Consider the following 26,403-nt stretch of genomic DNA (forward strand, 5'->3'; position numbering starts at 1 on the left):
ACTGACCTGTACACCAAACCGACTGATCGTAACTCCTTACTTGAGTATGATAGCTTCCATCCTAGGCATATTAAAGATAATATACCTGCCGGTCAGATAGCTCGGGTTGAAAGATTAGTAGCGGACCCCCAAAAACGTATAGAGAGGGTTAGACAGATGCAGGCTAAATTTGAGAGGAGGGGCTATCCAAGGGAGGTACTTATGAGGTCAAGGCAGTCTAGATGTAGGGGCCCGGTGGGTTCTAGGATTCCTTTGGTGACTACATATAGCAGCTGGAGTGATCGTATTGGGATGGCCGTTAAGAAACATTGGAGAATATTACAGGAAGCCTTCCCACACATCGAAGAGTTCAGATATCCACCTTTGCTATCTTACAGACGACCACCTACTATCAGGGATAAGGTTATGAGCACTTTTGAACAGCCTAAAGAGGTCAGTATGAGGAAGGGCACTTATCCGTGTTTACATTGCCACATGTGTGGGTCAGTTAGTAAAGGGGACTGCTTTACTCATCCCTCTAGTGGCAAGAAATTTTTCATTAATGGTTTTTTTACCTGCGAGTCTTCTTTTGTTGTCTATTTCTTGAAATGCCCCTGTGGTTTGGGGTACGTAGGGCAGACGACACAACCCCTTCGGGATCGAATTTCATCCCATAAGAGTGCTATAAGGAAGGGGGATGAGGATCAAGCGGTCTCCTGTCACTTTAAACAATGTGGTCACTCGGTGGCCCAATTGAGGGTACAAGTAATAGATCATGTTCCTTTAAACCCTAGGAGGGGAGATCGACAGAGGATGTTACTCATGAGGGAGGCGGAGTGGATTCACAGGCTGGGAACGTTGGGGAGGGGGGGCTTGAATAGAGAGTATAACTTGTTGCCATGTTTGTAGACATGAGGGAGGTAATCATCATTGGTGTTTGCTCTCTGAGAAATGAAGGATTTCTATGTGTAGTATTGTGCTGTAGTACTAATGTTTGATTTTAATTGTTTTTCACTTTTTCATTTTTTCAGGTGTTGGGATATCTGTGACCTGGGGACATAGAGGCAGCTTTATTTGGTCTTCAGATCTACATGGGGTAAAGGTGTTGGTGAGTTGACATTGGTTCTTTCCTCTTATGGCAGCTGCGTGACGCTGGCCTTGTTGCTAGGGACGCGCTGTGCTGGGTTGTCAGGGGTGTTGTATACACTCCCCTAGTGTTTAGTTAGATCGTTTATATACCATATGGGTCTGGTTCTCCGTCAGAGTGCGCAGCATAGCGCTATCTAGATGGACAATTTTGCAGATCCATCTGTGGGTGACATAGGGAGTGACTCCTGCTGTACATGCGGGGTCATAGTCCTTCGGTTGCTATGACAAGTGTGTGATGCACACCCCCTGGCAACGGAGAGAGGTGCGTGGTATACGCCCCCTGACGGCGAGAGTCACGTGACAGGGTGTTGTGATGACAGCGTCTGAGGTGACGCTGACTGCGGGGAGATGGGCGTTGGAGACGCCCTCTGACGCTGTTGGTCATGTGACTATACGTCACGTTGGCGCTGTCAGGGGAGGAGGAGGCTGATGTGGGTCTTACGAACACATACGTGGTGAGTTAGCCATGTGAGGTGATATGCGCAGTTGCGCATATTATTTGCATATTTATTAGCAGTTTCCCAGTAGGTCCGTTTAGGTGATATGAACAGGTGAGGACCCAGCAGGTACTATTATGGGATGTGTATTTTGAATGTTAGAGCCTGTGGTTTTCACTGTGGTCCGCTTTGCTGCCTCTGTGTCCTGATAGGTTCCTGATACCTGACTCTGATTGGTGAAAGTGAATTTAGGGGGGTATTTAAGGGCAAGTGTCTTGCCATTTGGGTGTGACATTACTTTGTACAGCTTGAAAAAGATCAGTGGATCGAAACAGCGCTGCTGTCGCTGTGAATACGTCTGTCATGCTACAATAAAAGAGCTATTATATACAGATGGTGCTGGCTTGACTGTGGAGAAGTTGTCGGGACGTCTGAGGTGCAGAGACGTTGCAAGCCTGAGCACATCGATTAATCCCCTCCTTGGGTGCTTGCTTTACACTGATCTTGATTGCCCCTACACATTGTAACTCCCTGCCATACCCAGTAAGGACATCTCCACCCCTGGAAGCATTTAAAGAAAATCTGAACTGAAAATAAAAAGTCAAAATAACCATACACAGGTCATACTTATCTCCTGTGTAGTCTACTCCTCAATCTCTTTCTCCTCTCATGTGTCCCATTTGTCCACTGTGATCAATGGAATTTTCCATCCTCCATTTTGAAAATGGCAATTACCCCATAACAGCTTCCTGGTCAGAACACTGTTAAACTGTAATATCACCCACTTGAGCCATAGGGAAACATGGACATTACCTTGCACATTCAGTTTTAACTGACAGCTGCTCATATATAACTGACAGCAACTGGTATATTTCAGTTCTGACAGTTCTAAGAAGAAAATGGCAAGCTTCTGAGAGGAACTGACTGTGAGGTTAGTATGTAATGCTCATTTGCAGCTACGTCATATGTTAATTTTAAATAATTTTACTCGCTTCAGGTTCCCTTTAAAGCGGACCCAAACCAAACATTTATTTAATTTAAAATATTCAGTTGTACCACTCTGACTCATACAAAGATAAATAAACACTCCTTCAAGCCTATGAGCATTTCAGTACATGCTTTTCACCCTTCTCTTTTCACAACTAGGGTTATACAGGTGGCAGCCATTACTTCTGAGCTTAGTAGGAGGTTTTAGATCATGGCTGTATTTGTCATCAGCAACACTCCCTCACAGGGGCGTCGTCTATGTGAAATCTTACACAAGCTGAGATCACGTCCCTTGTGACATCATCAGTAGCAGCCTGTGTGTTTTTTTTTTTTTTTTATTTCCTCCACCAGTCTGCCGGATTCTGTCCCGGCAATATGAAAAGAAGGGAGGGATTCCTCCAATAAATGTAAAATATTTTATATTTGTCATCATGCAGCTGAAAAAAGGCTGCTATTTATTATTATAAGTTAGAAAATACATTTTATTTTTGAAATCTTGTATTTTTAATTTGGGTCCACTTTAAGTGCAAACTGAAAAGCAACTTGTTTAATCTGGCGTTTATGAACACCTGACTATTTCCTCTACAACACAGTCCAGCCTACAGCCCTGTATTGATCTTAGACATATCTACACGCTTTGAATCCTATGTGAGAAACACACTCTACAAATGTTATTGTATTGTATTTAATAATCCACACAATCTTAAGATGTTGTTCCACATACCTGAAGCCATTCTGACTTGGAATTGTCCTGGGCAGTCCAGGCATTGGTTTTCCCAATCTTGTCTAAACGGGCAAAGTGCGGGTGCCAGGTAAATGCATCGATCCCCCAGGTCTTGAACACACTGGATGCCGTTATTTGCTTATCGGGAATCAGGCCATATTTCATTCCAAGCGGCTCAGAGCAACCTACCGTGTTGAAATACACTGTAACACAACGGTTCACAAAGGGATGGGAAGAGGAAAGTGCTCAGCATTACAAGCTCAGCGCAAAGCATGATATATCAAGCAAAAGCAATACATACATACATACCAGTAAGCTATAACAAACAATGGAGCACAGCAACAGCTATACAATAATACAAACAGCTGAAGCAATAGATGACTTTAACAGCTGCAGTTATACAGACAAGTCCTACCTAGAATAATTTGTCCCATTAGGAGAAGATGCGGCTTTTGCAATGGAGGTTGTTTGGGTAAAGAATTTTGGTTGCTTAGAGATGGAAAACTCTGTCCCCAAACTGCTGCGTGTGGTACACAGCTGTCCTGTCTGAACTCTCCTGGGATCCACTAACTCTTACAGCACTCATTGCATAGTGGTGGCCCACTGCTTCCTTTCCACTTAGAAGGGCTTGTTAACAATAAGTACCATAATCATGTAGCATTTCTATCACATACTCACAGGATGCATTAAGAGCACAGCTCTCAAGCAGCACACAAGGATAAATGACTTTTTCTGATTATGGTACAAATAAGATGCTTAGCACAGTCCATTCTTTCCTGTGGAGAGGGGAGGTAGGAGAATGAAGGCGGTTGGCCAAGTAGGGTCTAAAGTAGGGCTGTGCAAACTTTGCACAGCCCGGGCCGCATACCGCATTTCTGGCACTTCCTGACGGTGGGTCATGTGACGCCCTGTTGCCATGGAGATGCTACACAGGAATCAGCAAGCAGGTGAGTTTTAACCCCGTTACCGCCTGCTCGCAACTCTGCAAGGAGGGTGCAGAGTAATCCACCTCTTATCGGCTGGCCTGATGTACAGCGGCCGTAGTTTGCCCGGCGCTGGTCTAAAGCCTCATACACACGTACAAGGCATGTTGCTCATCGGGTTCGGTCCCCGATCCCTCACGTGTCATGGCTGGCAGATGCGTCAGTAGCATGCAGGCTAGCAGCGTGTTCTGTTCCTAGGTGGGGGAAGGAGCGGCCTAGACATGATAGCACACAGAAGGCAGGGTTAGTGGAGAGAAAAATGCTCTCGGCTGTCAGGTGTATTGCTAGCTGAGATGGGTTGGAAGCTACTGTGCACACGCTGAAAATCGGCAGAGGAGGCCAATAACAACTGCCTTAGCCAAGTTTCATCTAGTGTGGACCCATGCTGCAAATTCATCCAAAAGATCATGAACCCTTCCTTCTGGCGACAAGTGTGTAGTGTGTTTACTAACACTTATAACACTTAACCCTATTAAATTTAAGTGCACTAGTTTTAAGAGTATTTCCCTTTTGAAGGATCAACCCTTCCACAAGTGATAATTCAGTTACAGAGGGAGTCTGATGGGCATTTTATATCTCCCAGGGAAGATATGAAGATATTGTGCCACCAACAGATACAAGAAACTGTTAAAGTGAATCTATCAGGCTAAAACATAAATGATGACCAGAAAAATGCTGTAGGCCAGATCACGATTTATAAAGCATCTACATATTCTATGGCAATGTACAATGTAATTTAGCAAAAAGAGCAATGCAAATAATAAACTGTTGTATAGCACACCTTGGCCCATATGCAATCCACTTTTTCTCCTGAGTTTTCTCCTAGAAGATTTTTTCACAACTTTTAATCAAGACAAGACAAATAACATTTATATCGCGCTTTTCTCCTGGCGGACTCAAAGCGCCAGAGCAGCAGCCACTAGGGCGTGTTCTATAGGCAGTAGCAGTGTTAGGGAGACTTGCCTAAGGTCTCCTATTGAATAGGTGATGGCTTACTGAACAGGCAGAGCCGAGATTCGAACCCTGGTCTCCTGTATCAGTGGCTTTTACACCAACAGCAAGCAAACAAATACTTGAGGCTACTTTCCCACCAAGACGTTGCGTTTTAGGGGACATTATGGTCGCATAACGTGCCCCTAATGCAACGCATGGTGGTGTTGAAGTTGGACGTCAGATTGAGCTGCGTTATGCAGCTCTCAAAGCAGTCACTCCAGGTTGGTGATAGGAAGTCCTGATATTTTTAAGGATTCGGATCATTTGAATCGGATCATTTAAAAAAAAGATCCAGATCTTTGAACCGAATCAGTTGAATCATTTTACTAGGGAAGCAGACTGGGGGTGAAATGACTGGCAGGACAGGACTTTCCCTGCACTGTACATTCTGTATGTTCCTGTTTCTTCCAGACAGACATCCACTGTGAACCGAATCTTTCATTGTGATGATCCGGATGATTCGACTCACAAAAAAGATCCGGATCAAATGAACGATTCGTTCATGATCCGGACAACACTACAGTCCCACCAGGAGTCTCCACAGTGCAGTGAATATTAATTAGCCATGTGGCTGGCCGCTGAGGAGGACCTCCTCCTCCAACATTACTGAGCATGTGCAAACAGTCTAACGCTGCTTAGCCCAGTATATCATACAGCATGCAGCACTTTGTTTAAACGTGCTGCGTTACAATGTAAGGCAACGTGGGCACTGTGAACAACCACATTGATTTTACAGTGCTGTGAGTTAGGCTGCGTTACTGGCTGATGTAACGTGGGACTTAACGTCCCACTGTGAAACCAGCCTAAAAATGTTCACAGTACCTTTTCACCTACTTTTTGGTACTTTTTCCAATACAAAGTGCTAAAGAGTTAAATTGAAGATGAAAAATGATCTCCTAGGAGGAAAAGGGAATTGCATATAGGCCATTGTATGAAATAAATCTACCTTCTAGCTATATATAAATATGTACACATACAAATGAGATTATGTGAGCCTACCTGGGCTAAGGCTGGGCGCACACTTAAGCAGTGAAAAAACAAGATTGTTGTGCCAACATTGTATTTAATTGTGTTTGCTTTTTCTGTTTGTTTTTGTATGCAATTTGAAGTGTTTTTTAAAAAATGTATTAGTGTTTGTTTAAACACATAGCAAAATACATTGATGGCATGTGGAGAAAAGCTGAATGCAGGCAGGCTTTTTTCCACCGCAATACAAAAACAGGAACGCGAATTAAAATGCAAAGAATTTTCAGAATTGCAAGCGGCCCATTGAAATACACTGTTCTTTGCGTTCCAACAAAAGGAGTTTCAACAAGTGTGCATCCAGCCTAAGTGAGCAGTCTAGCTAGTATTAAGCAGAAACTGAAATATCAGTCTTGGGTAGCCTGCAAATGTGGTGAGATACAGACTTTTCAAAAAACAATACAAACAAAATAAAAATGTTTTGGCATAAATCTGAACAACTATCATGATTGTCTTGCTGGTCCTACTATTATTTAGTATTTATATATGCCGATATCTTCCGCAGTGCTGTATTGTCTTGTCACTTAGCGCTACAAGGCGAGAGGGCTAAACACTACGCCACCGTGCTGCCCGGTATATTGATGTAAACTTTCAATACAGTAGGAAACTCATCAATAGGTCAAAAATAGCTCCAGTAAATGAAAAGAGGTAGCTAAAATAACTGACTGCTAAACACAATGCTTGTGATATGTACTGTATAAAGAAAAAAGTGTTTCACAAGCTGCAATTATAGAGCATAATTACATAAAATTATCATCCAATTAAAGCCTGTGACTAAACCTCTGCCTTTTGAGTCAATATATCTTGTATATGCAATGTGACTACTGAATGAGTGGGTTCTGTTCCACAAGTTATACCATCAGCAGAGGCTCAACACTGCCAATGCACATGTTTCTGATTAGAAATCATACTGCTATGCAGTTCCATTCTGTGCCATTAGATGGAGACACTAATACTACAAATTACTAAAAGACAACAAAAGCAGTTTCAAGTTATGTGTTGCCATTTCACTTTGAACTTTACATAATGTAGGGCCCGTTTCCACTAGAGCGAATCCGCATGCGTTCTCTGCATGCGGATTCGCATAACCAATACAAGTGGATGGCCCTGTTTCCACTTGTCAGTTTTTTCCTGCGTTTTTCTGTGGAGGATTTTTCTGCACGGTAGAGCCTGCAGAATTCGCCTGCGTAAGGAATGCAGGCGATTCGCAGGCTATGTATTTAATAGGGAAAACGCGCATGCGTTTTTTGCAGCGATTTCGCGTGCGAATTCGCATGAAAACTAATGCAAATTGAACCAGGCAGTGACATGGTTAAATTCGCATATACCCTGCCTATGCGAAATCGCATGCGAAATCGCGGCAAAAAACGCACGCGGAATCGCATCCGCATGCGATTTCGTCAGCGGTGGAATCCCTATGATTTGCACCGCACTAGTGGAAACGAGCCATACACAGCATGTTGTGGTAGAGAAAGAAACTGCACTAGCTGTACAGTCCAACACTGCTCTGTAATAAATTAAAGTGGACAGGTTTCCTACAGGCTGGTTTCACACTGCATGGTTGCGGTAGCACCGCCAAAAACAAGCCTTCAGGAATTACCATGTTAGTATGCGGTAATCCCAGTGTGGCAGCTGGCCAAGCAGGAAGTGATGGTCACTTCCTGTGGCCGAAGTGATCACGTGCGCGGAAGCGTATTGCTAATATACGCTTCCGCCCATGCACGACACGTAAAACTTGCGCCGGCCATTTTAAAAAACATGCGTCGCCATAGACCTACATGACTTCCGGTCTGCCACACTTTGCCGCAGCAGCTGCACGATAACGTAGGTATGCACTCGCGTTAGAGAGGATACTTCCGGTGCAGCTCACCACAGGCAATGTGAGCTACCCCATAGGACTTATATTGCTCTAGCGGTAGGCTGAAGTAAAATGACGCACCGTGCAGTGTGAAAGAGCCCTCAAGAACTGTTACAAAAGTGCCACATGATGGCTAGGTTACATGTGGTAACTTGCAAGTTAGATTAGTCTCGGAGGTGGCATATGCTGAAAAAAAAAGGACCTGAAATCTTTAGTATTGGAACCCCTCCCGAACTGCTAGTGCACATCTGGGTTCTACGCAGCCTGACCTTGTAGAAGTCACTTTCAGTTCTCAGTGGATTTTGCAGACTATCGCTAGGCTGTGCACAAACCAGAAGTGCTTTATGAGCAATGGAGGAAACTGGAATTGGAGAAATTTAAGTTCTGTTTGAGGCTGGTTTTATACCTGGCCAGTGCATTTGCAGTATGATGCTCTACCCCATTGCATCACACCGCAATGCACATATCGTCATTCATATGCCCCTGTGGCAGAGTACACAGAGAGGGTCATATGCATAGCGCAACCCCCCACACACCCTCGCCAGACGACATGCTCCCTGCTTGACAGGAAGTACATCACTGGGATTCCTGGGTTCCCTGTCATATTTGCATCGTTCCGCCGCACCACCACCGCCAACAAGTTTAAAATGTACGCGTCGGTCATTGACTAACATTACTTCCGCCACCACGGTGTCATTGTGGAAGTCCGCCGATAACGCAATGTTGACTTTGTAGTATCTCTACTTAATTTACTGTATGTGAGATTGTTTGTACTACAGTGTATAGGTGTTTATTTCACTATAACAAATAGCGAGTGTTACCTCCTGTAATGCTCGCCATCTCCTTTTGCTCCCCTTACTGCATGCTTAGTGTGCCTTATTGGAGTAAAAGTGCCTTATCAGAGTCAATGCGCCTTATCAGAGCTAACTTGCCTTATCAGAGTTAGCATGCCTTATCAGAGTAGCATAGTGAGCGCTACAAAACATATGCCTGCTAATTGGAAATGACGAGAGCTCCACTCATCCTGCCGTGAGCCCCTGCGGGTCCAATCACTTTAAGGGCCCTTTTCCACTAGCAATCGCTAGCGTTCACGCTGAACGCTAGCGATTGCTGAATCGCAATTACCGGCGATTCCCCGACGTTCGCGGCCGCGATTTTGCTATGCTATGCACTGCATAGCAAAATCGCGGCAAATATCGCTCCGCCGCGCGTTCGCGTTCCCGGCAAAAACGAATCGCGGTAGTGGAAATGACCTACCGCGATTCCTATGTTAAAAAGCAAACCGTAGCGATTGTAAAATCGCTAGCGGTTTGCGTTTTTGCCCTTAAGGACATTATCCCCACACTTTGATTGGCCCGATAGGCTGCCTGTCCCTTGACAGGAAGCCTATTTGGCCAAAGTGCAAGGATAATGTCCTTTCAAGTGATTGGACCCGCAGGGGCTCAAGGCAGGATGAGTGGAGCGCTCGTCATTGCCAATTAGCAGGCATACGTTTGTAGCACTCGCTATGCTACTCTGATAAGGCACGTAAGAAAGAGCCAATTGCACTCTTCTGGCACTCCACCCTTAGTCAGAAGAAAGGGGGTGAGGTGTGCAGGGCTTGTCTCCGGATACCACAGAGAATAGTAGTAGTAGATCAAATGGAAGTCCGCACCACCTGGTGATGATGTTTCTCATTTCTCATTAATCGGCATCCATCTACTCCATTGTTGTATACATTACCCAAGATCCATAAGAATCCACTGCTCCCCCCCGGTCGTCCAATATTGGCAGCCACTGATTCCATTTTTTCCCCTATGGCGAGATTTTTAGATCGTATTCTCCAGCCTTATGTTAGCTGTTTACCGTCCTATGTTAGAGACACTGATTATTTTTTAGGCGAGATTGGTAAATTAAATGATGTCGGTGATGATTGGCTGCTTGTTACGCTTGATGTTGAGAGCCTCTACACCTCCATCCCTCATGATGGAGGTGTAGAGGCGATCGAGCATTACCTTTTTGCATATTCTGATTATGATGGTGCCCAGAGATCATTCTTGGTAAATATGTTGAATATCATCTTAAGGGAGAATTATTTTCTGTTTAATGACAATTTCTATTTACAATGCAGGGGTACAGCCATGGGGTCGAGTGTGGCCCCAGTATATGCTAACCTTTACATGGGCCTCTATGAAGAGGCCCTGGTGTATACCTCTCCATTGTTTTCTCGACATGCACGGTGTTGGTTTCGCTACATCGATGATGTCTTTTGTTTGTGGGCGGGGCCACACTCGACCCTTTTGGATTTTATTGACTCACTGCATGAGAAATGTCATGAGATTAAACTGACTGCCAGTTTTGACCTTGAGGGCATCGCGTACTTGGATACTAAGATATACAAGAAAGATGGTAAATTGCTTGCTGACTTGTACAGGAAGCAAGCAGACCGTAATGCTATTCTGCATTTTAGCAGCTTTCATCCCAGACATATGGTTAGTAACATCCCAGGAGGACAGTTTCAAAGAATAAATAGAATTGTCAGTGAGAAAGACAATCAGGATACAAGACTTGCTGAGATGGTGGGAAGGTTTAGACAGAGGGGCTACCCTGATAAAATACTTAATGAACAACTACAGAAACAACATATGACCAATAAAAAGTCTAAGAATTCCAAAAATTCCAAAATGGATAGAGTTATGCTGGTATCCACTTATAATACCGTTAGCCATCAGGTTGAAAAATGTGTTAAACGCAATTGGAACATTTTAGGTGACTCATTGCCATATATACCTGAATTTAAACGGCCACCTATGTTTTGTTATAAAAGACCTCCTTCCCTTCGCAGCAAACTTGTACACTCAGATATTGCTAATCAAGCCACTTATAGGGGACGCTGTGGCACTTTTCCATGTCTCAATTGCCACATATGCAATAGCCTCATTCGGGGGGACACTATTTCACATCCTACCAGTGGAAAGAAATATAAGATACATGGCAGATATTCGTGCGATTCCAGTTGGGTAGTTTATTTACTTAAATGCCCTTGTGGCAAATGTTATGTGGGCCAAACGACCCAAAGACTTAAAGACAGACTGGCATCGCACAAATCCGCCATACGTAATCATAATAGGGATCAAGCTGTGTCAGAACATTTCACTTCTTTTAGACATAATGTAAGTCAACTCAAAGTATGTATCATTGGTAGTGTCCCCTCAGATAAAAAAGGAGGTGATAGGCTGTCCAAACGTCTTAAAATGGAATCCAGGTGGATTAGGGAATTGGATACGATTAATTCTGGATTAAATAGGGACTATGACTTACGCCTTGATTGGTAATTGGTTTGCTCTTGTTGTATATATGTTTGTTTAGGAGTTCACTTAGGGGTCTTTGTTATATTAATTTTAAATTTTAGAGTATAACAATCAATATAGATTTATAGAGTAATGTGTGTTCTTCTGGTTATATATTATCGCATTTGCTATCTTGGATTATGTCCAGTTTGAAATATGCGTGTTTTTGCTTTTGACACATACTCTCCCCTTTGACATAGCGATGTCTTGCCTGGGGTGAGTTTCTGTGCCTTTATTTAATATTTGATCGCCGTTTTGGCGCGTTCGCATGGCCGCATTAACATTGCGTACTTTTGTTCGGCATTTGACAGGCGTTTTTGCGCGTTCGCATGGCCACTAACACTATGGGGCTGACGTGTTATGTATGATCCGATGGGTCGGCACGTTTAGCTATGCGTACGTTTGGCCGCATCATATGCGTCATATGACGCTTATCTGTGCCCTTATTTAACATTTGATCGGCGTTTTGGCGCGTTCGCATGGCCATGTTAACATTGCGTACTTTTGTTCGGCATTTGACAGGCGTTTTTGCGCGTTCGCATGGCCACTAACACTATGGGGCTGACGTGTTATGTATGACCCTATTGGTCGGCACGTCTAGCTATGCGTACGTTTGGCCGCGTCATATGACGCTTATCTCTTCTGATTGGTCGGCAAGAGTGGCCACGTGATATAGGCGTATCCCAGACCATGATGCGGACGCATATAGCGTTTTGATTGGACTGTGACCACGGGGGTTTGTTTGTTTACAAACCAGCGATACACTGTTTGAATGAGGTAAATGCGATCTATAGCCAGGAAAACCCTACGACGCATGGGGGTATTGCCTGCAGATATATTTATCCTATATGGAACAAAATTGAAATCTGTAATTTATATGTTTAATGTATTAGTAAAGGATACTGGTGCCCCATAGAGATACATGGGGAGGAGTGGTTTTGTATTTAAATGAGAAGTTCCCCATCAGGTCCTCTTTTTTGGAATACTGAATCTGATTGGTTACTCTGGTGTATATATATGTGATGTGTTTGAACATGTATTCAGAACCTGGCAACATGAAGAAGGGCAGGAGCCCGAAACAGCGGACTGTCTTGCCTATTGGTTCTTTTTAATGTGTTTTTGATACTAATAAAACAAGATTTACCCTAAGGAGGTGGTGCAGACTTCCATTTGATCTACTCTGATAAGGCACGTTAACTCTGATAAGGCACACTATGCATGCAGTAAGGGGAGCAAAAGAAGATAACGAGTGTTACAGGAGGTTGTTATAGTGAATCAATCCCATACTTTTTTGTACAGTACCATGGAAGATATTGATGCTACAAACCCCAATAACAGCCACTAGCAAAACAATAATAATACAAGCTTTTAACACTCAGGTTCTCTTCCACATAAGCAGATATGACTGATCCCAAAAGCTTGCAGACAGGAATATATTCAGTCATGCAGTGTTGGATCGTCTCAGACAATACTTAGAAGATGCCAAATGATAGGGTGCCCACACTTTTTCGGCTCGCGAGCTACTTTAAAATTTGCAGAGGCCAGGAGATCTACCAATGTCTCAAATGCTCCCGCGTAGGTTAGCCAGGTATATGTGACTGCAGCGCAGGTTAGCCAGGTATATGTGCCTGCAGTGTAGGTTAGCCAGGTATATGTACCTGCAGCGTAGGTTAGCCAGGTATATGTGACTGCAGCGTAGGTTAGCCAGGTATATGTGCCTGCAGTGTAGGTTAGCCAGGTATATGTACCTGCAGCGTAGGTTAGCCAGGTATATGTGACTGCAGCGTAGGTTAGCCAGGTATATGTGCCTGCAGCGTAGAATAGCCAGGTATATGTGCCTGCAGCGTAGGTTACCCAGGTATATGTGCCTGCAGCGTAGGATAGTCAGGTATATGTGCCTGCAGCATAGAATAGCCAGGTATATGTGCCTGCAGCATAGGATAGCCAGGTATATTTGCCTGCAGCGTAGGATAGCCAGGCATATGTGCCTGTAGCGTAGGATAGCTAGGTATATGTGCCTGCAGCGTAGGTTAGCCAGGTATATGTGCCTGCAGCGTAGGATAGCCAGGTATATGTGCCTGCAGCGTAGGATAGCCAGGTATATGTGCCTGCAGCGTAGGATAGCCAAGCATATGTGCCTGCAGCATAGGATAGCCAGGTATATGTGCCTGCAGCGTAGGTTAGCCAGGTATGTGTCCGTAAAGGAGGTAGTAGCTACCTCAATCCGGCGACTGAGGGTCCTGGACTCCTGGAACGCTCTGGCAGGCAGGCCGCTGGCCAATAAGGATGCAGGGGAGGAGAGGCCGCGAGGAGAGAGGGAGTAGAGAGGCGTTGCGGCCGCTACGTCATGGCTGGGGGCGGCGCCGGGCACATTACAAACATGCACGTCGCACGCTGCCCGCCCCCAGCCATGACGTAGCGGCCGCGCCGCCTCTCTCCTCCCTCTCTCCCCGCCGCCTATCCTTCCCTGCATCCTTATTGGCCAGCGGCCGGCAGCTAAACATGATTAGCTGCCAGCCGCAACATTTAACGAGACGCGATCTACCGAGAAGGCGTTCGCGATCTACCGGTAGATCGCGATCGACCTATTGGGCAGCCCTGCTTTATAGTGTTCAACCCAAAAATAAATTGTAGCACCTAGAACCAAACCTAGAACCATTTCCAAACCAGAGATTTCTGCTTACAGTTTAAAATGATAAAAACAGCACAGTCATGCTCAGAAGGAAAATGTCATGGTTTCTTTCTGCTATGTAAATCTACTGCATGCCAAACGCTGACGAGTGGGGTTACAAATGCTGCCATTCGGCGAAAAGCAAGCAGTTATGGCCAGAAGATCGGGTGCTGAACTGCCTGACAAGCTGTCTATCTGAAAGAGGCTTTACACAGGAAATGATGCATATTCGCTTTCTATGAAAAGAAAGCCGACAGAGGTGGCTTGATCATTTTATCATTCGTTGCATAGCTATAAAGTGTTTCCTGCAGAAATTAGAAGCCAGCTACTGAAAGAAAACTGCAGACACTTGTAGATAATGCACATTTTCCAATAAATCGTTTCAGTAATTTGGGCTCTAGATCTACTTTTAGATGAAGCTACGTTTCATCCACCTTGAGGATCCTTAATTCTTATCTGTCTGGCAGACCTCACACAAAGGGTCTGATGTACATGGGCTCGGTTTCCACTTGCTGCAGTTTTTTGCAGCTCGGAGGAACGCAGTAAGCAGACCCTATTTATAAAAATCGGATCCGTTTCCGCTTGTTAAAAAAAATGCAATAGATTCGTCATGTTGGGGCAAAAAAAAAGGCAAAACTCACGTTTTTCCAGATGAATGGAAGCATTGCCCATAGCCACCTATGGTGCACCACACCACAATGCATTCTGATTCTGAACCACACCTAAGGATAAGAGCCTTCGTCAAAAAAATGCTGTGGCTGTGAGGAGCGCTGACAGCAATCCTTGGCTGCAAATTCAAGTAAGCCACAGCTGTAATTTTAATTTTGAAATGACCACTGGGGTTTCTTTGAATTTGTCCCCCAATGACCCCTATTGGTTAATTCATTTGGACAGTTTCTGGAAGATTGGAGGGCGAGCTGAAAATGAGTAGCAGGGCCGCTTGTCCTGTGCAGCTAATCACACTTGCAGCAAGGTACCAATTTTTGGAAAGTCTCACAGCAAATTTACTTCTAAAACGAACATAGGCCTCAATTCACTAAGGGCAATTCGGTAAAATCATTTTGGTAGGTAAAATACCGCATTCGGTATTTTACACTTTTTTCTTAATGCACTAAAGAATAAGTAAGCAGTTTGGGTAATTTCCTGAATAAACATGCCTCCCTTCACTAAGACCTGCTCCGTAAGTGTCACTTACCAGTCATATAGATGGTCAGCGGTGAGGCAGGGAGCTGTGTGTATGAGACGTCCCTTTAGATGTGCTACAGCCACCAGGAGGGCTCTTCTGTATAACAGGGGGGCTCTTCTATATAACAGTATACAGATTTTCACATCTAAAGGAATGCAGATAAGTCTCATAAAATGTCACCTTTCTCAGCTCTGTGAGATTAGATCAAATCAGCTTGAAAAGCAAGGCTGTGTGGCTCTCCCTATTGGCTGCCTGACTTTCTCTTAAAGAGGATCTGTAACGTCAAAAGATCCCCTGGGGGGTACTCACCTCGGGTGGGGGAAGCCTCCGGATCCTAATGAGGCTTCCCACGCCATCCTCCGTCCCTCAGGGGTCTCGCTGCAGCCCTCCGAGAAAGATGACGTCAATATTTACCTTCCTGGCTCCTGCGCAGGCGCTCTGACGGCTGTCGGCTCCGAAGTAGGCGGAAATACCCGATCGCCGTCGGGTCTGCTCTACTGTGCAGGCTCAAGTTTCCGGCGCCTGGGCAGTAGAGCGGACCCGACTGAGATCGGGTATTTCCGTGTAGTTTGTAGCCGAGAGCAGCCACAGCGCCCCCGCTGGAGCCTGCAAAGGTAAATATTGAACTGACAGTAGGGTCTGTCGCCGGCTGTTCGGAGGGCTGCAGCGAGACCCCCGTGGGACAGAGGACAGCGTGGGAAGCCTCATTAGGATCCGGAGGCTTCCCTCACCCGAGGTGAGTACCCCCCAGGGGATCTTTTTGATGTTACAGAGTCTCTTTAAGGCTTTCTGTCAGTGTTACCACACAAAGAGAGCATGGATAGAGCGAGTTATCGGCTGGTCAGAGCTGAAGAAAAATATCAAACACTTTTGCCCAACTGAATGCTTTAATCTTTGTGAACTGCAATTTCTTGACACTTACTGAGGCATTTACCACACAAGTCAGTAGTTAACCTATATAGTCGGTAATTCTAATGTTCTGTTCGGTAACAGGTTTAGAATTTAGGAAGGTGATCAGTAAATTCAGCTGTTTTCAGAATTACCGAATGCAATAATGCTTAGTGAATTGAGGCCACAATTGAGCTTGCAAAGTTGAGCTTCCAGTCAGTTTCGGTAGGCTTCACACCTACTACAGTTTGAAAATAAGTTTTCTGACAGGTAGAGCAGTGTTGTGCGAATAGCACTAATCCGGCTATCTGTTTTTACATTTTTTCTTTACAGGGGCTTTAAGTTGTTTCAATTCAACCCAACATATACTATGTAAGCAGCATGGGGCAAGAGAGGATTACTAACCAAGTGTATGATGACAAGATTTTTTTTCTAAAATGAAATGAAAAAAATTAAATATTACCACTCATTTCACACCCGAAGAGTTCAAAACGCAGAGTGCAGGCTCTGTGACAGGACACAGGGTAGACACGAATGTACTGCGCAGTGACTGGTGGACTGAAGATGTTGGCCTTTCGTCCATTATTGTCAATATTTCCATAGAAGACCTAAAAAGAAGGAAATGGAGAAATGAACAGACTATTACGGGCCAAGCAAGTAAAAGCAGTGCTAGAGATTTTGGCGCAGTTGGCGCTGCTATAGGCCGTAATAGGAAACAGGGTGTCTGCATGTTGGGGTGATGTGGCTCTGTACAATTTAAAGCTATAGGCTTGTTATACACCAGCGGTTCTGGATGTAAGCCTGGCTTCAGGGGCTAGAGATAATTTGCATATTCAGCAGTGTGCTTTGTGGGTAGCCACAATTACACACTTAAATCTGAAATATTGCAAATACCTTCTAATTTAAGAAGGCAAACCACACTGAGGCATGTGTGTAGCCATCTGTAAAAATAAATAAATAAAAAATACTGCAGCATACAATAGTCGATCCGTAAACTTAGCATTTTTACTGTAATTTATCGTGTGCAACGTTTAGTCGCACCTTGTCTTTATCCTGACCATTTATCTTGTAGTAGATAAACTCATGTCCATCAACACTGTAGGCCACTTTAAACTCCTTCAGGTATTCTGCCTTTCCCATTCGACTGGCTCCTTGAGTAATTATTCCAGAAACCCGCATCTGCCGCATAAGGTTAACCTACATGGGAAGGGAACAAATGACAACATCACATGATGAAGTGGAGATCCTACAAAACAGTTATATAAACCTGGATTATGTACAGTGCATTTTTTTACCCATGTACGATCATCATACAGTACAAATATACAACACTTACAAAAACTGAACCAAAGGTGAAACTGCGTCATATCAACACTGGAGCAGATTTATCAAAACCAGTGCAAGGGAAACTGGAGCAAAACTGATGCAAGAATGCAGTGCAAGTCCCCAGTCACCAAGGAGATTACGTTGTTGTTTATTTTTTCTGGTCTATTATCTTCCTTTCTGGAAGTTGTTGTTTTTAGATGGCCTAACTGATGGATCTTACTTTTCTAGAAAAATGTGATCTTAATTGTGCCTGTTTTAAAGAGGAACTGTAACGTCAAAACGTCCCCTGGGGGAAGCCTCCGGATCCTAATGAGGCTTCCCACGCCGTCCTCCGTCCCTCAGGGGTCTCGCTGCAGCCCTCCGTGCAGCAGTGACGTCAATATTTACGTTCCCGGCTCCTGCGCAGGCGCTCTGACGGCTGTCGGCTCCAAAGTAGGCGAAAATACCCGATCGCCGTCGGGTCTGCTCTACTGCGCAAGCGCAAGTTTCCGGCGCATGCGCAGTAGAGCGGACCCGACGGACATCGGGTATTTCCGTCTATTTCCGAGCCGAAAGCAGCCACAGTGCCCCCGCTGGAGCCAGCAAAGGTAAATATTGAATCTACAGTCGGGTCTGTCGCCGGCTGCAGCAAGACCCCCGTGGGACAGAGGACGGCGTGGGAAGCCTCATTAGGATCCGGAGGCTTCCCCCACCCGAGGTGAGTACCCCCCAGGGGAGGTTTTTGATGTTACAGAGACTCTTTAATGTGAACTCTGTCAGTATTACTATTTTCCCTGCGCGGGGTATAATGTGATCAACTTTAGGTTGGTTCTCCCAATAAAAATCCTTGAAACTAAAAAAGCAGAATCATGGCATCTGCTTCTGCACCAGTTTTACTCTAATTATCCTTACACTGTTTCTGATACATTTGCCCCAAATTCTCGACATAAGCTAGGGTATATACTGAGCACCAAAGAGTTATTGAAGTCAAAGTGTAGAAATGAGAATGGTTAGTCTGCAGGCAGGGATGGAGAAATGAGACGGGAGGAGCGGACCAGCAGACACGTGAGTGCGCTCTGCTGCTAACACTCTGCATGGGCCCGGGAGCACTAAGATGGTGGAGACCTGTAAAGCCCGGAAGTTGGCCTTGCAGTGTGGCAGTGGAGGTGATTCCATACATTTTTAATAGATTTCTAGGTGAAATCTATTTAAAATCTACCAGTATTTGCAGTGTGTAGCAGCAATAGATTCCTCTCTAATCAGATTTCCATCAGAGAGGGATCTGTTGGTTGCATCTGGTGGCCATCTGCCATTGTATGGCCACCATAAAAATGTTTTTCTTTAAGGTCCCAGGATCCTGGTCATTGATTATGCAAAGTTAGAGGCATTTATTTAAGCACTAGTAGACCTAAGCCCGTTTAAAAGCCCGGGCTCTAGGTCTGTGTTGGAATCGCCCCCTCCCTCCCCTCTCCTCTGTGACAGTTGGCACTGCGCACAGAGCGCCACACGCACGCCCCCTGTCCAAAGGGTGTCCCTGCGGCACAAGCACAGTAGACACACACACGGACACGGGACGCAGGTGTGGATATGACCTACTTTATCATGGAGTCCGAGATGTAACCAAACCAATGCCACCCCCCCCCCCCCCCCCCAAATAGTTGGTGAGTGATCTTGCCTAGGCCTGGTGGATCATCTCGGCCAAACACAGTGGGAAGCATTGTTCTTCTATTCACCCCACCCACTCCATCATGTGTTGCGCTGTCATCCCTCATTCACTCTCCATAGCAACAGAAAGTGTCACCAGCCTGCAGCCTGACAACGCATCAGTACAGACTTGACCCCAAACTGTTACCTGGGGGATTGAGTGTTTGAGTCCCAATATCTGCTAGGTGACATTCATTAGTCATATGTCCAAGGCTTGACTCTAACATGGATATGGGCAATTTGTGTTATACCTTCTGCTAAAACAAGTGCTTCATTTCCCTCTTTCATGTAATCTTTATCATCGAAGGCTAACATTCAGAAAAGATGACTACTAAGATTCAGTCCAGCAATAGAACAGCTGGACCAGACAGGTAACTGACTGATCTTTGGGCTTTAGCAGTACAGGAGTCACTGATCTGGCACAAGCAGCAAGGACATTTGTTCCTCAAGTTTTTCTGGGTCTGTGATTCAAAAATTACCAAAGGTTTACAATCAGCATGAAACTCAAAAAACAAGCAGTTTAGAAGTAAGCCATGGCAGCCACCATGGTCCTGGTAAAGTAGCGTTTCTTTACAGCTTCTTTCTCAAGCAGATCCTTCTGCTTCTCTAATGGTGTCTGGAGGCTGAGTAGAAGAAAAAGCACATCCTAATTATTCCTGTACAAGCCCTAGGCAATATAATTGCCTATCAAGTACCTGAATCCAAGGGTGCTGGTCATAACTATTTGCAGTCCATGCATTGACTATGCCTTCATTGTTGAGACGGGCAAGGTTTGGCCCCCAGCGCTGTATGCCAAGGAAGCTATAATACAAGGAAGAGGACGTAACCTGGGCATCAGTTATAGCTCCTCCCTCCATTCCCAGTGCATTGGCACAACCTAGAGAAATAAATAGGTTTAGCAATACGTTGAATTAGAACATCTCTACTCCTGTTGTAGAACAAGACCACAAAATCATTCTAGTCTACATCTTTAAAACAGGTTTGGCTGGAAAACATAAATTTACTCATCACAATACAAAATCAGGAGCAGTGAGACAGCAGGAAGCAACAGGTAACATTTGTGTTGAGAAACTTCCTCTGATGAAGCATTGTGAGACACAAAACATCAGTAGGCTCCAAGGTTACCAGTAGATGCAAATAATTCCAAGTTCATGTATATTTGTATGTTAATTTTATGTCACTTTATGCAGCTTGCACCTGTAGCATTTGATTGGTTTGTTTTCAAGCTGCATTTTCATTTCATTATACCACCAGCAGACAAGCATGTACCTGAAACTTAAATTGTTAGTTAAGGTGAGCGGCTAATTATGCAATTTTTCACACACTTTTCAAACAACTGTTTCAGAGAAACTCTCTTTGAAAAAAAAAAGTCTCATGATCAAGAAATCTGTGTACAAAGTGTAGAGCTGCCAGCAGTGTAGGAGATGGTTTCTCTGTGCAGAGCCAGCAGCTGGCCATGTCCACTTGCTTCCTCTGTTCCAGCCTGTGGAGCACAGGAAGTAGAACTGGTGCCCCCTTCCATGTCTTTCCTCCCCCTGTGGGTGGATATGGGATAGACTAAAGGGAGGAGCTTGGACAGTTCACAAACCGCCTTTCAGTCTAACTAATGCTGGGAATACACGGTTCGTTTCTGGCACTCAATTCTCCTCTTGATTGTTTTTGCTGCTCGATTCTGCAGTCGATTCTCATATCTTCCGCTCGTTTTTCTTGTCTTTTTCCATTCACTTCTATCAGAAATTGAGCGGCGAAAGGATCGAAAGGGAGATCGGACATGCCGGAAATTATCTATCAAACCATCTAATCACCTAAAAAAACGAACCGTGTATTCCCAGCATAAGCTGCATATGGCATTCACACAGGAAGTCAGCATTACAAATACACCCAGCCAGGAGGCAAAACAATAAATAATGACAAATATTGTTAATTTTTAAAGCACAAAGTTTGTACATTGGTAATTATGATGTATGGCACACAATATGTGTGAAAAACAGCCTGTCTGTAACGATTGGTGTCAGCGAGAACAGATTTATCTGATTATTGGTGATCTGCAGTATCACCAATAATACAGATGCTATACCTGATTATGTGTGATCTGCAGAATCACCATTAATACTGGTATAGCCAGAAACAGGACAACCAATGTAAGGGTAGGTGTTTGGTGCAACAGTAATGATAGAGATACCCGCTTTCCCAGAGGAGCTGGGAGATAGGAACATCTCTATATAACACAGGAATACAAACTCCAGCAAGCTGGAGATACAGACAATAGTGAGATAGTTCACCCGAGGAGCGGGCAGAACTATAATTAACAACCGTACTGGTCACCCGAGGGGCGGGTGATTCAGACTGTAGTGTAGTCACTATCACCTGAGGGGCAGGTAGAAAGGCTAGTACTGTAGTGACTATTCACCTGAGGAGCAGGTGATACTGTACTGCAGCTACTGACCACCTGAGGAGCAGGTGATTCAGACTGTACTGCAGCTACTGATCACCTGAGGAGCAGGTGATTCAGACTGTACTGTACTGCAGCTACTGATCACCTGAGGGGCAGGTGATTCAGATAGTACTGCAGCCAGTATTCACCTGTGAAGCAGGTGATGCTAGCAGAGGATCCCTCACCAGTGACTAGGCTCACTGGTGAGGACAGGAGAGTCAGACAAGCAGGTTTGGCAACGAGAGGACAGATACGGTACAGAGACAGAAAGCTAGATCAGAGTAGTGTTTTAGGCAGAGTCGGCAACTATATCAGATAGGCAAAAGTACAGGATCAGTAAACAGAAGAGTAGTCAAGCTTGCAGAAGGTCATAACAAATAGTACAATTCAATTAGTACTTTAAGCTATCAACAGAATCTGGCTAAGTGTGGATCCCCAGCTCCTGCTGGATCTAGCACACTTTGGGATCTGACTAGGTCTGAGTGCTAACACGTAGCATTTGCAACAGCAGATGCGGAGCAACTGAATGACCTGTCCTATATATACTGCAAGCGCTCCACAGCGCCGCCCCAGTCACTCAGCCAATCCGGAGCATAGCTGGAGTCAGCTGATCGCCTGATCAGCTGACTCTCCTTCTAGTTGCATAAAGGTCCTGTCACCTGGCGCGCGCGCGTGTAGCCCTTAGTCTATGAGCAATAGAAGGACCGGGCAAAGCACCAGCGTGTAACTGCGCGGCGGAAACCGCTGGCTGCGACGCGGAGATAGCCGTCATGCCGCTTGCTGTTGCGGCCGTGTCTCCGCTATCCATTACACTGTCATGTTCTACATGCCTAAATAACACTGGCAATTTTGTCATGCAAATCATGATCTCAACCTATGGTGTACAGCTGAGGGATGCAGTTGTTTCTATAAAGAAGGGCAGAAACATGACAATGCAGCAAAGGGGTGGGCAGGCTGAGGAAAGCAACAATGGGATAGAGCTTTGCTTGGGCATTACTGTCACTAAAGACCTGGATCTTTATGCAACATCGAGGGGTACCTGTACATACATTCGGTCCAGAATGGCTTTAGCTTTTGTGACTTGCCCATACCACTTTCAGCATTTTTGCATGAACGAGTCAGGCTCCTCCATAACATTAGGAAGGTTACAGATAAAATAAAACTTGAAAGATATCTAAAAAGAAAAGTCATTTCCAAGAGTAAGAGGATAGATACAATTATCCCATCAGTCGAATTTCAACTTGGGTTTGCTTTAAGTAGAACAACTGAGCCACAGAGGAATTTGGGGAAGATATATATATTTTTGTATTTCTTAAGAAAAATATGTTGTGTTGTGTCTGTATCCCAATGATTCCCAAACAAACACAAAGCTTATTCTGCGCTGTAGTAGATTATCAAGTTGACTGTGCCAGCTAAACTTACAGACTTGGTGCAAATGAAAACATGACACGTGAACTGATATTCTGACTGGTTAGTAAGGCAGACAGGTGCCAAGCTTCACCGACACGCAAGAAACAAGACAACTTGGTAATAAGCTGAAATAACCCGGCTTGAGCTATGCAGAAAACTTCATATTCACTTTATGTGTTTCCTAGGGAAGATGCAAATTAAATATTCATAAATACAATAAATAAGATACACAAGGGACTTTGATCTATGCCATCCTATGCAGAGCCTCCAGCTTGGATCAGTGTTTTGATCATGCAATACTATCAGATTCCTGCTCAGCACAGGTTGGGGAGGAAATGCTGATTGGAAGGACAGCAGTGCAGAGACACAGAGAAATATACATTATAAGACAAGAGAAGAGTCTAGTAAGAGAAAGTATAATTATTCCGTGGCGCTGTACAAAGTAGGAAGTGTAGAGAAGTATAAAGTAGGAGTATAAAGTCACATACGGATATGAATGCAGCACAGAAAGAACAGAGGTACAAATACGATGAGGTACAGTGAGGACTGAGATATAACCAGATGGGGATAGCAATTATTTATTCAGATTCACTTTAATTGGCTATATCACCTTGAGTATTCTATGTGAGTCAGTCTACAGAATATTAATCCCCTCCTCCTCCTCAGGAGTATGATATAGTACTTCATATGGCTGCATACCAGCGCCACCTTACAGATGATTATTGTTTATTGGGTAAAAGTTGGAATCCAATATTTTATGACCACGCAGGATCCTTTTACCAGGGCAAAGGCTCTACCAGCCAATTCTGTCTACAGCAAATGCACTTCTCAGTATGGAGGTAGTTCTCCCCCTGGTGTCCAGGCACCTCTGCACTCGCTCTATGCTCTACAGCAGCAGCCACTTGCAGAGTGCACATCGCTGGAGAGTGAATGCAGAGGTGATTGGACACCAGGGGATAACTACTCCTATACAGCATTTGCTGTGGACAGATTTGCCCAATAGACCCTTTGCCTTGATAAAGGGATCCTGCATGGTCCCAAGACGTTGGATCTCAAATAACTGATATTTTTAAAGACTTGTAGAGAGGTGGCATCATCCACCTCATTACCTAATCGACTTTAACTAAGCTCAGTGTGGGCAAGACCCTCTTATCTTTAATCTGAAGCTTACTTTTAGAGACTGACACACAGTGACACGTCCCTATCTGCAGTCACTGGACCAGCCAACGTTCCCCCAGTGAAGTATTTCAATTGGTATTATTGAACTAATTAAATGTTGGTGTTCAGATAATACCCTGAACTGGTCCCCTTGCCCAGCAGCCTGCTCTATAAGCACCTGGGTACCAGTGGTGTAGCTAAGGAGCTGTGGGCCCCGATGCAAGTTTTACAATGGGGCCCCCCAAGCACTCTATACATAACAATTGATACGGCGCACCAAAACCTGCCAATGGCAACTACAGTGTCAGAGGTGCAAGAAGGGGATGGGGAACAGCTTGTTAATGATCACCACTATTCAAAGTATCTATAGAAGGTATTATTACCAGCACAGGACCAATAGAGAGCTAATACTGAAGTTGAGGGAGGGCCCCTCTGGCCCAAGGGCCCGATGCGGTCGCAACCTCTGCAACCCCTATTGCTACGCCCCTGCTGGGTAGAACAAATTCTTACTGGGCTTGAATCTGCCAGCCAACACTGGCATCTCCAGGTTTCTTATGAAAATATCAAAGCTGCTGGATTCCCATATAAACAGAGAACCCCAAATACATTCATGACTAGGCTTAGACTTAGCTGTAGGTCCATCTAACAAGAGATACATCTGCTTACACATGCTATGAACAGGTGGAAGGGAAAAAGTGCCAGTTAATATATATAGGCATATATTATTACAAGATGGATAAGCATGTAGATCTCCACAGGTCCCAAAATCATCAGGAGCTCTCTGACCAGGAGGGCACAGTGCTAGGAAAAGCTAAGGTACTGCACAGAACCCTCAAACTCCCCGGCCACTGATAGAAGACAGTGGTTGAAAACCACACACACGACTCATGGGGGGGGGCATAGTTCTTTACCGTTAAATACACAAAGGCACATATACAAACACGCAATCAATTGAGATAGGGGAGGGTGCAAGAGTGAAAGGTACCTAATGTTTATCTCTTTTTCTGGTTCGACTTAATAGACAAATCTCTTTTTCAACCAAACTAACTGTAATTATGCAAAATGATTCAGAAAAATAAACCCTTTTTTGTACTTGCATATCTCAATTTACACAGGACTGGTGGCATCTAACAGCGGTAATATTTATTAATATCATGGCCCATCTCAGTCCATTCATGAAAACTACAGAAAGAAGATAAAACTACTTACGCATCTGGCAGGCTTTCCCAATATAGGGCGATGCACATTTGCACGTATAACCGTCATCAAGGTGACTGCAAATTCCTCCGTTTTTGCAAGGAAATGAAGAGCAGTGGTTGTTATCTATAAAGAAAGTGCACCATAAGTTAGTAATAAAAATCATATTTTGTTTAATTGATCTGTTTTCAAATGTCTGCTTCTAGTTTGCTGAATTGTTCAAATATGGTTATCATCTGCATCTTCAAACAAAAAAACATGAATCCTACCGTAGTATCTATGTTTATATGAGTGAGTGCAGGTTGTAGTGCTGGAATAATTAGTCAGCACTATACTAGTCAGCTGAAAAACCACTCTATTTCCCAGGATCAGGAAGCATGTCAAGTGTGGTCTCAGCAATCAGAGCAAAGCCTGACGATGTCACATCAGCCTTTCCCTGGAACTGATGGAGGGGAACTCTTGCAACCATATACATTTTGGGATGTGTTTTTTCCTTTTTTTTGTTAGCCGGATTCTGCATTGGAGTTCACCTCTTATTTTTTTTTTAAAGTATTATCCTCAAACTGGACTTTTTAAAGTGGACCCGCACTACTGCACAGGACACAAGGACAACAGAGAGAGATGAACCCTGTATGTTTTTAGAAAGAGCCTGTCTAATTCCCCCTCATCTGTAAGTAATCACAAGTGTAATTTGATCTCTCAGCTATGTCAGCACAGAAATTCAACAGTCGTTGGTGGACACTGCTAATATGTAAACACAGGATGTTAACCATGTGTCTGCTTCCATGAAAGCAGGAAGTAGACACTCTTCTGATTTATTCCAGGAGTGCTGTAAGCAGTAACAAAGAAATGTTTTTCTTTAAATGTTATTATACTCTTGCTTATGTTTTGGAGCAGAGAGGAAGTTCTGAGTTTTAAACAGCAAAAATGAACTCATGGTGGCTCATTAGCCAGCACAGTTACCTAGTAGTAGTTGGTTGCTTTCCCC

The 26,403-nt window shown here is 44.4% G+C and overlaps 1 protein-coding gene across 2 annotated transcripts in view; it reads right to left on the bottom strand.

The window, feature by feature from the left end:
* The window catches only part of MFGE8 (milk fat globule EGF and factor V/VIII domain containing), a 100,170-nt gene that overhangs the window by 13,683 nt on the left and 60,084 nt on the right, over positions 1–26,403 (bottom strand). Inside the window, exons 4-8 of one of the 2 annotated variants that reach the window (XM_068275188.1) lie at positions 25,428–25,541; positions 19,912–20,093; positions 17,249–17,404; positions 16,671–16,815; positions 3,277–3,479 (exon numbers count right to left, since the gene is read on the bottom strand). In XM_068275188.1, the coding sequence (XP_068131289.1) occupies positions 3,277–3,479; positions 16,671–16,815; positions 17,249–17,404; positions 19,912–20,093; positions 25,428–25,541 (800 nt within the window). The remainder of the gene's footprint in view (positions 1–3,276; positions 3,480–16,670; positions 16,816–17,248; positions 17,405–19,911; positions 20,094–25,427; positions 25,542–26,403) is intronic. The other variant, XM_068275189.1, reaches the window with a different exon arrangement.

The sequence above is a fragment of the Hyperolius riggenbachi genome, chromosome 3 (assembly GCF_040937935.1).
Source record: "Hyperolius riggenbachi isolate aHypRig1 chromosome 3, aHypRig1.pri, whole genome shotgun sequence".
In the NCBI taxonomy this organism is placed as follows: domain Eukaryota; kingdom Metazoa; phylum Chordata; class Amphibia; order Anura; family Hyperoliidae; genus Hyperolius; species Hyperolius riggenbachi.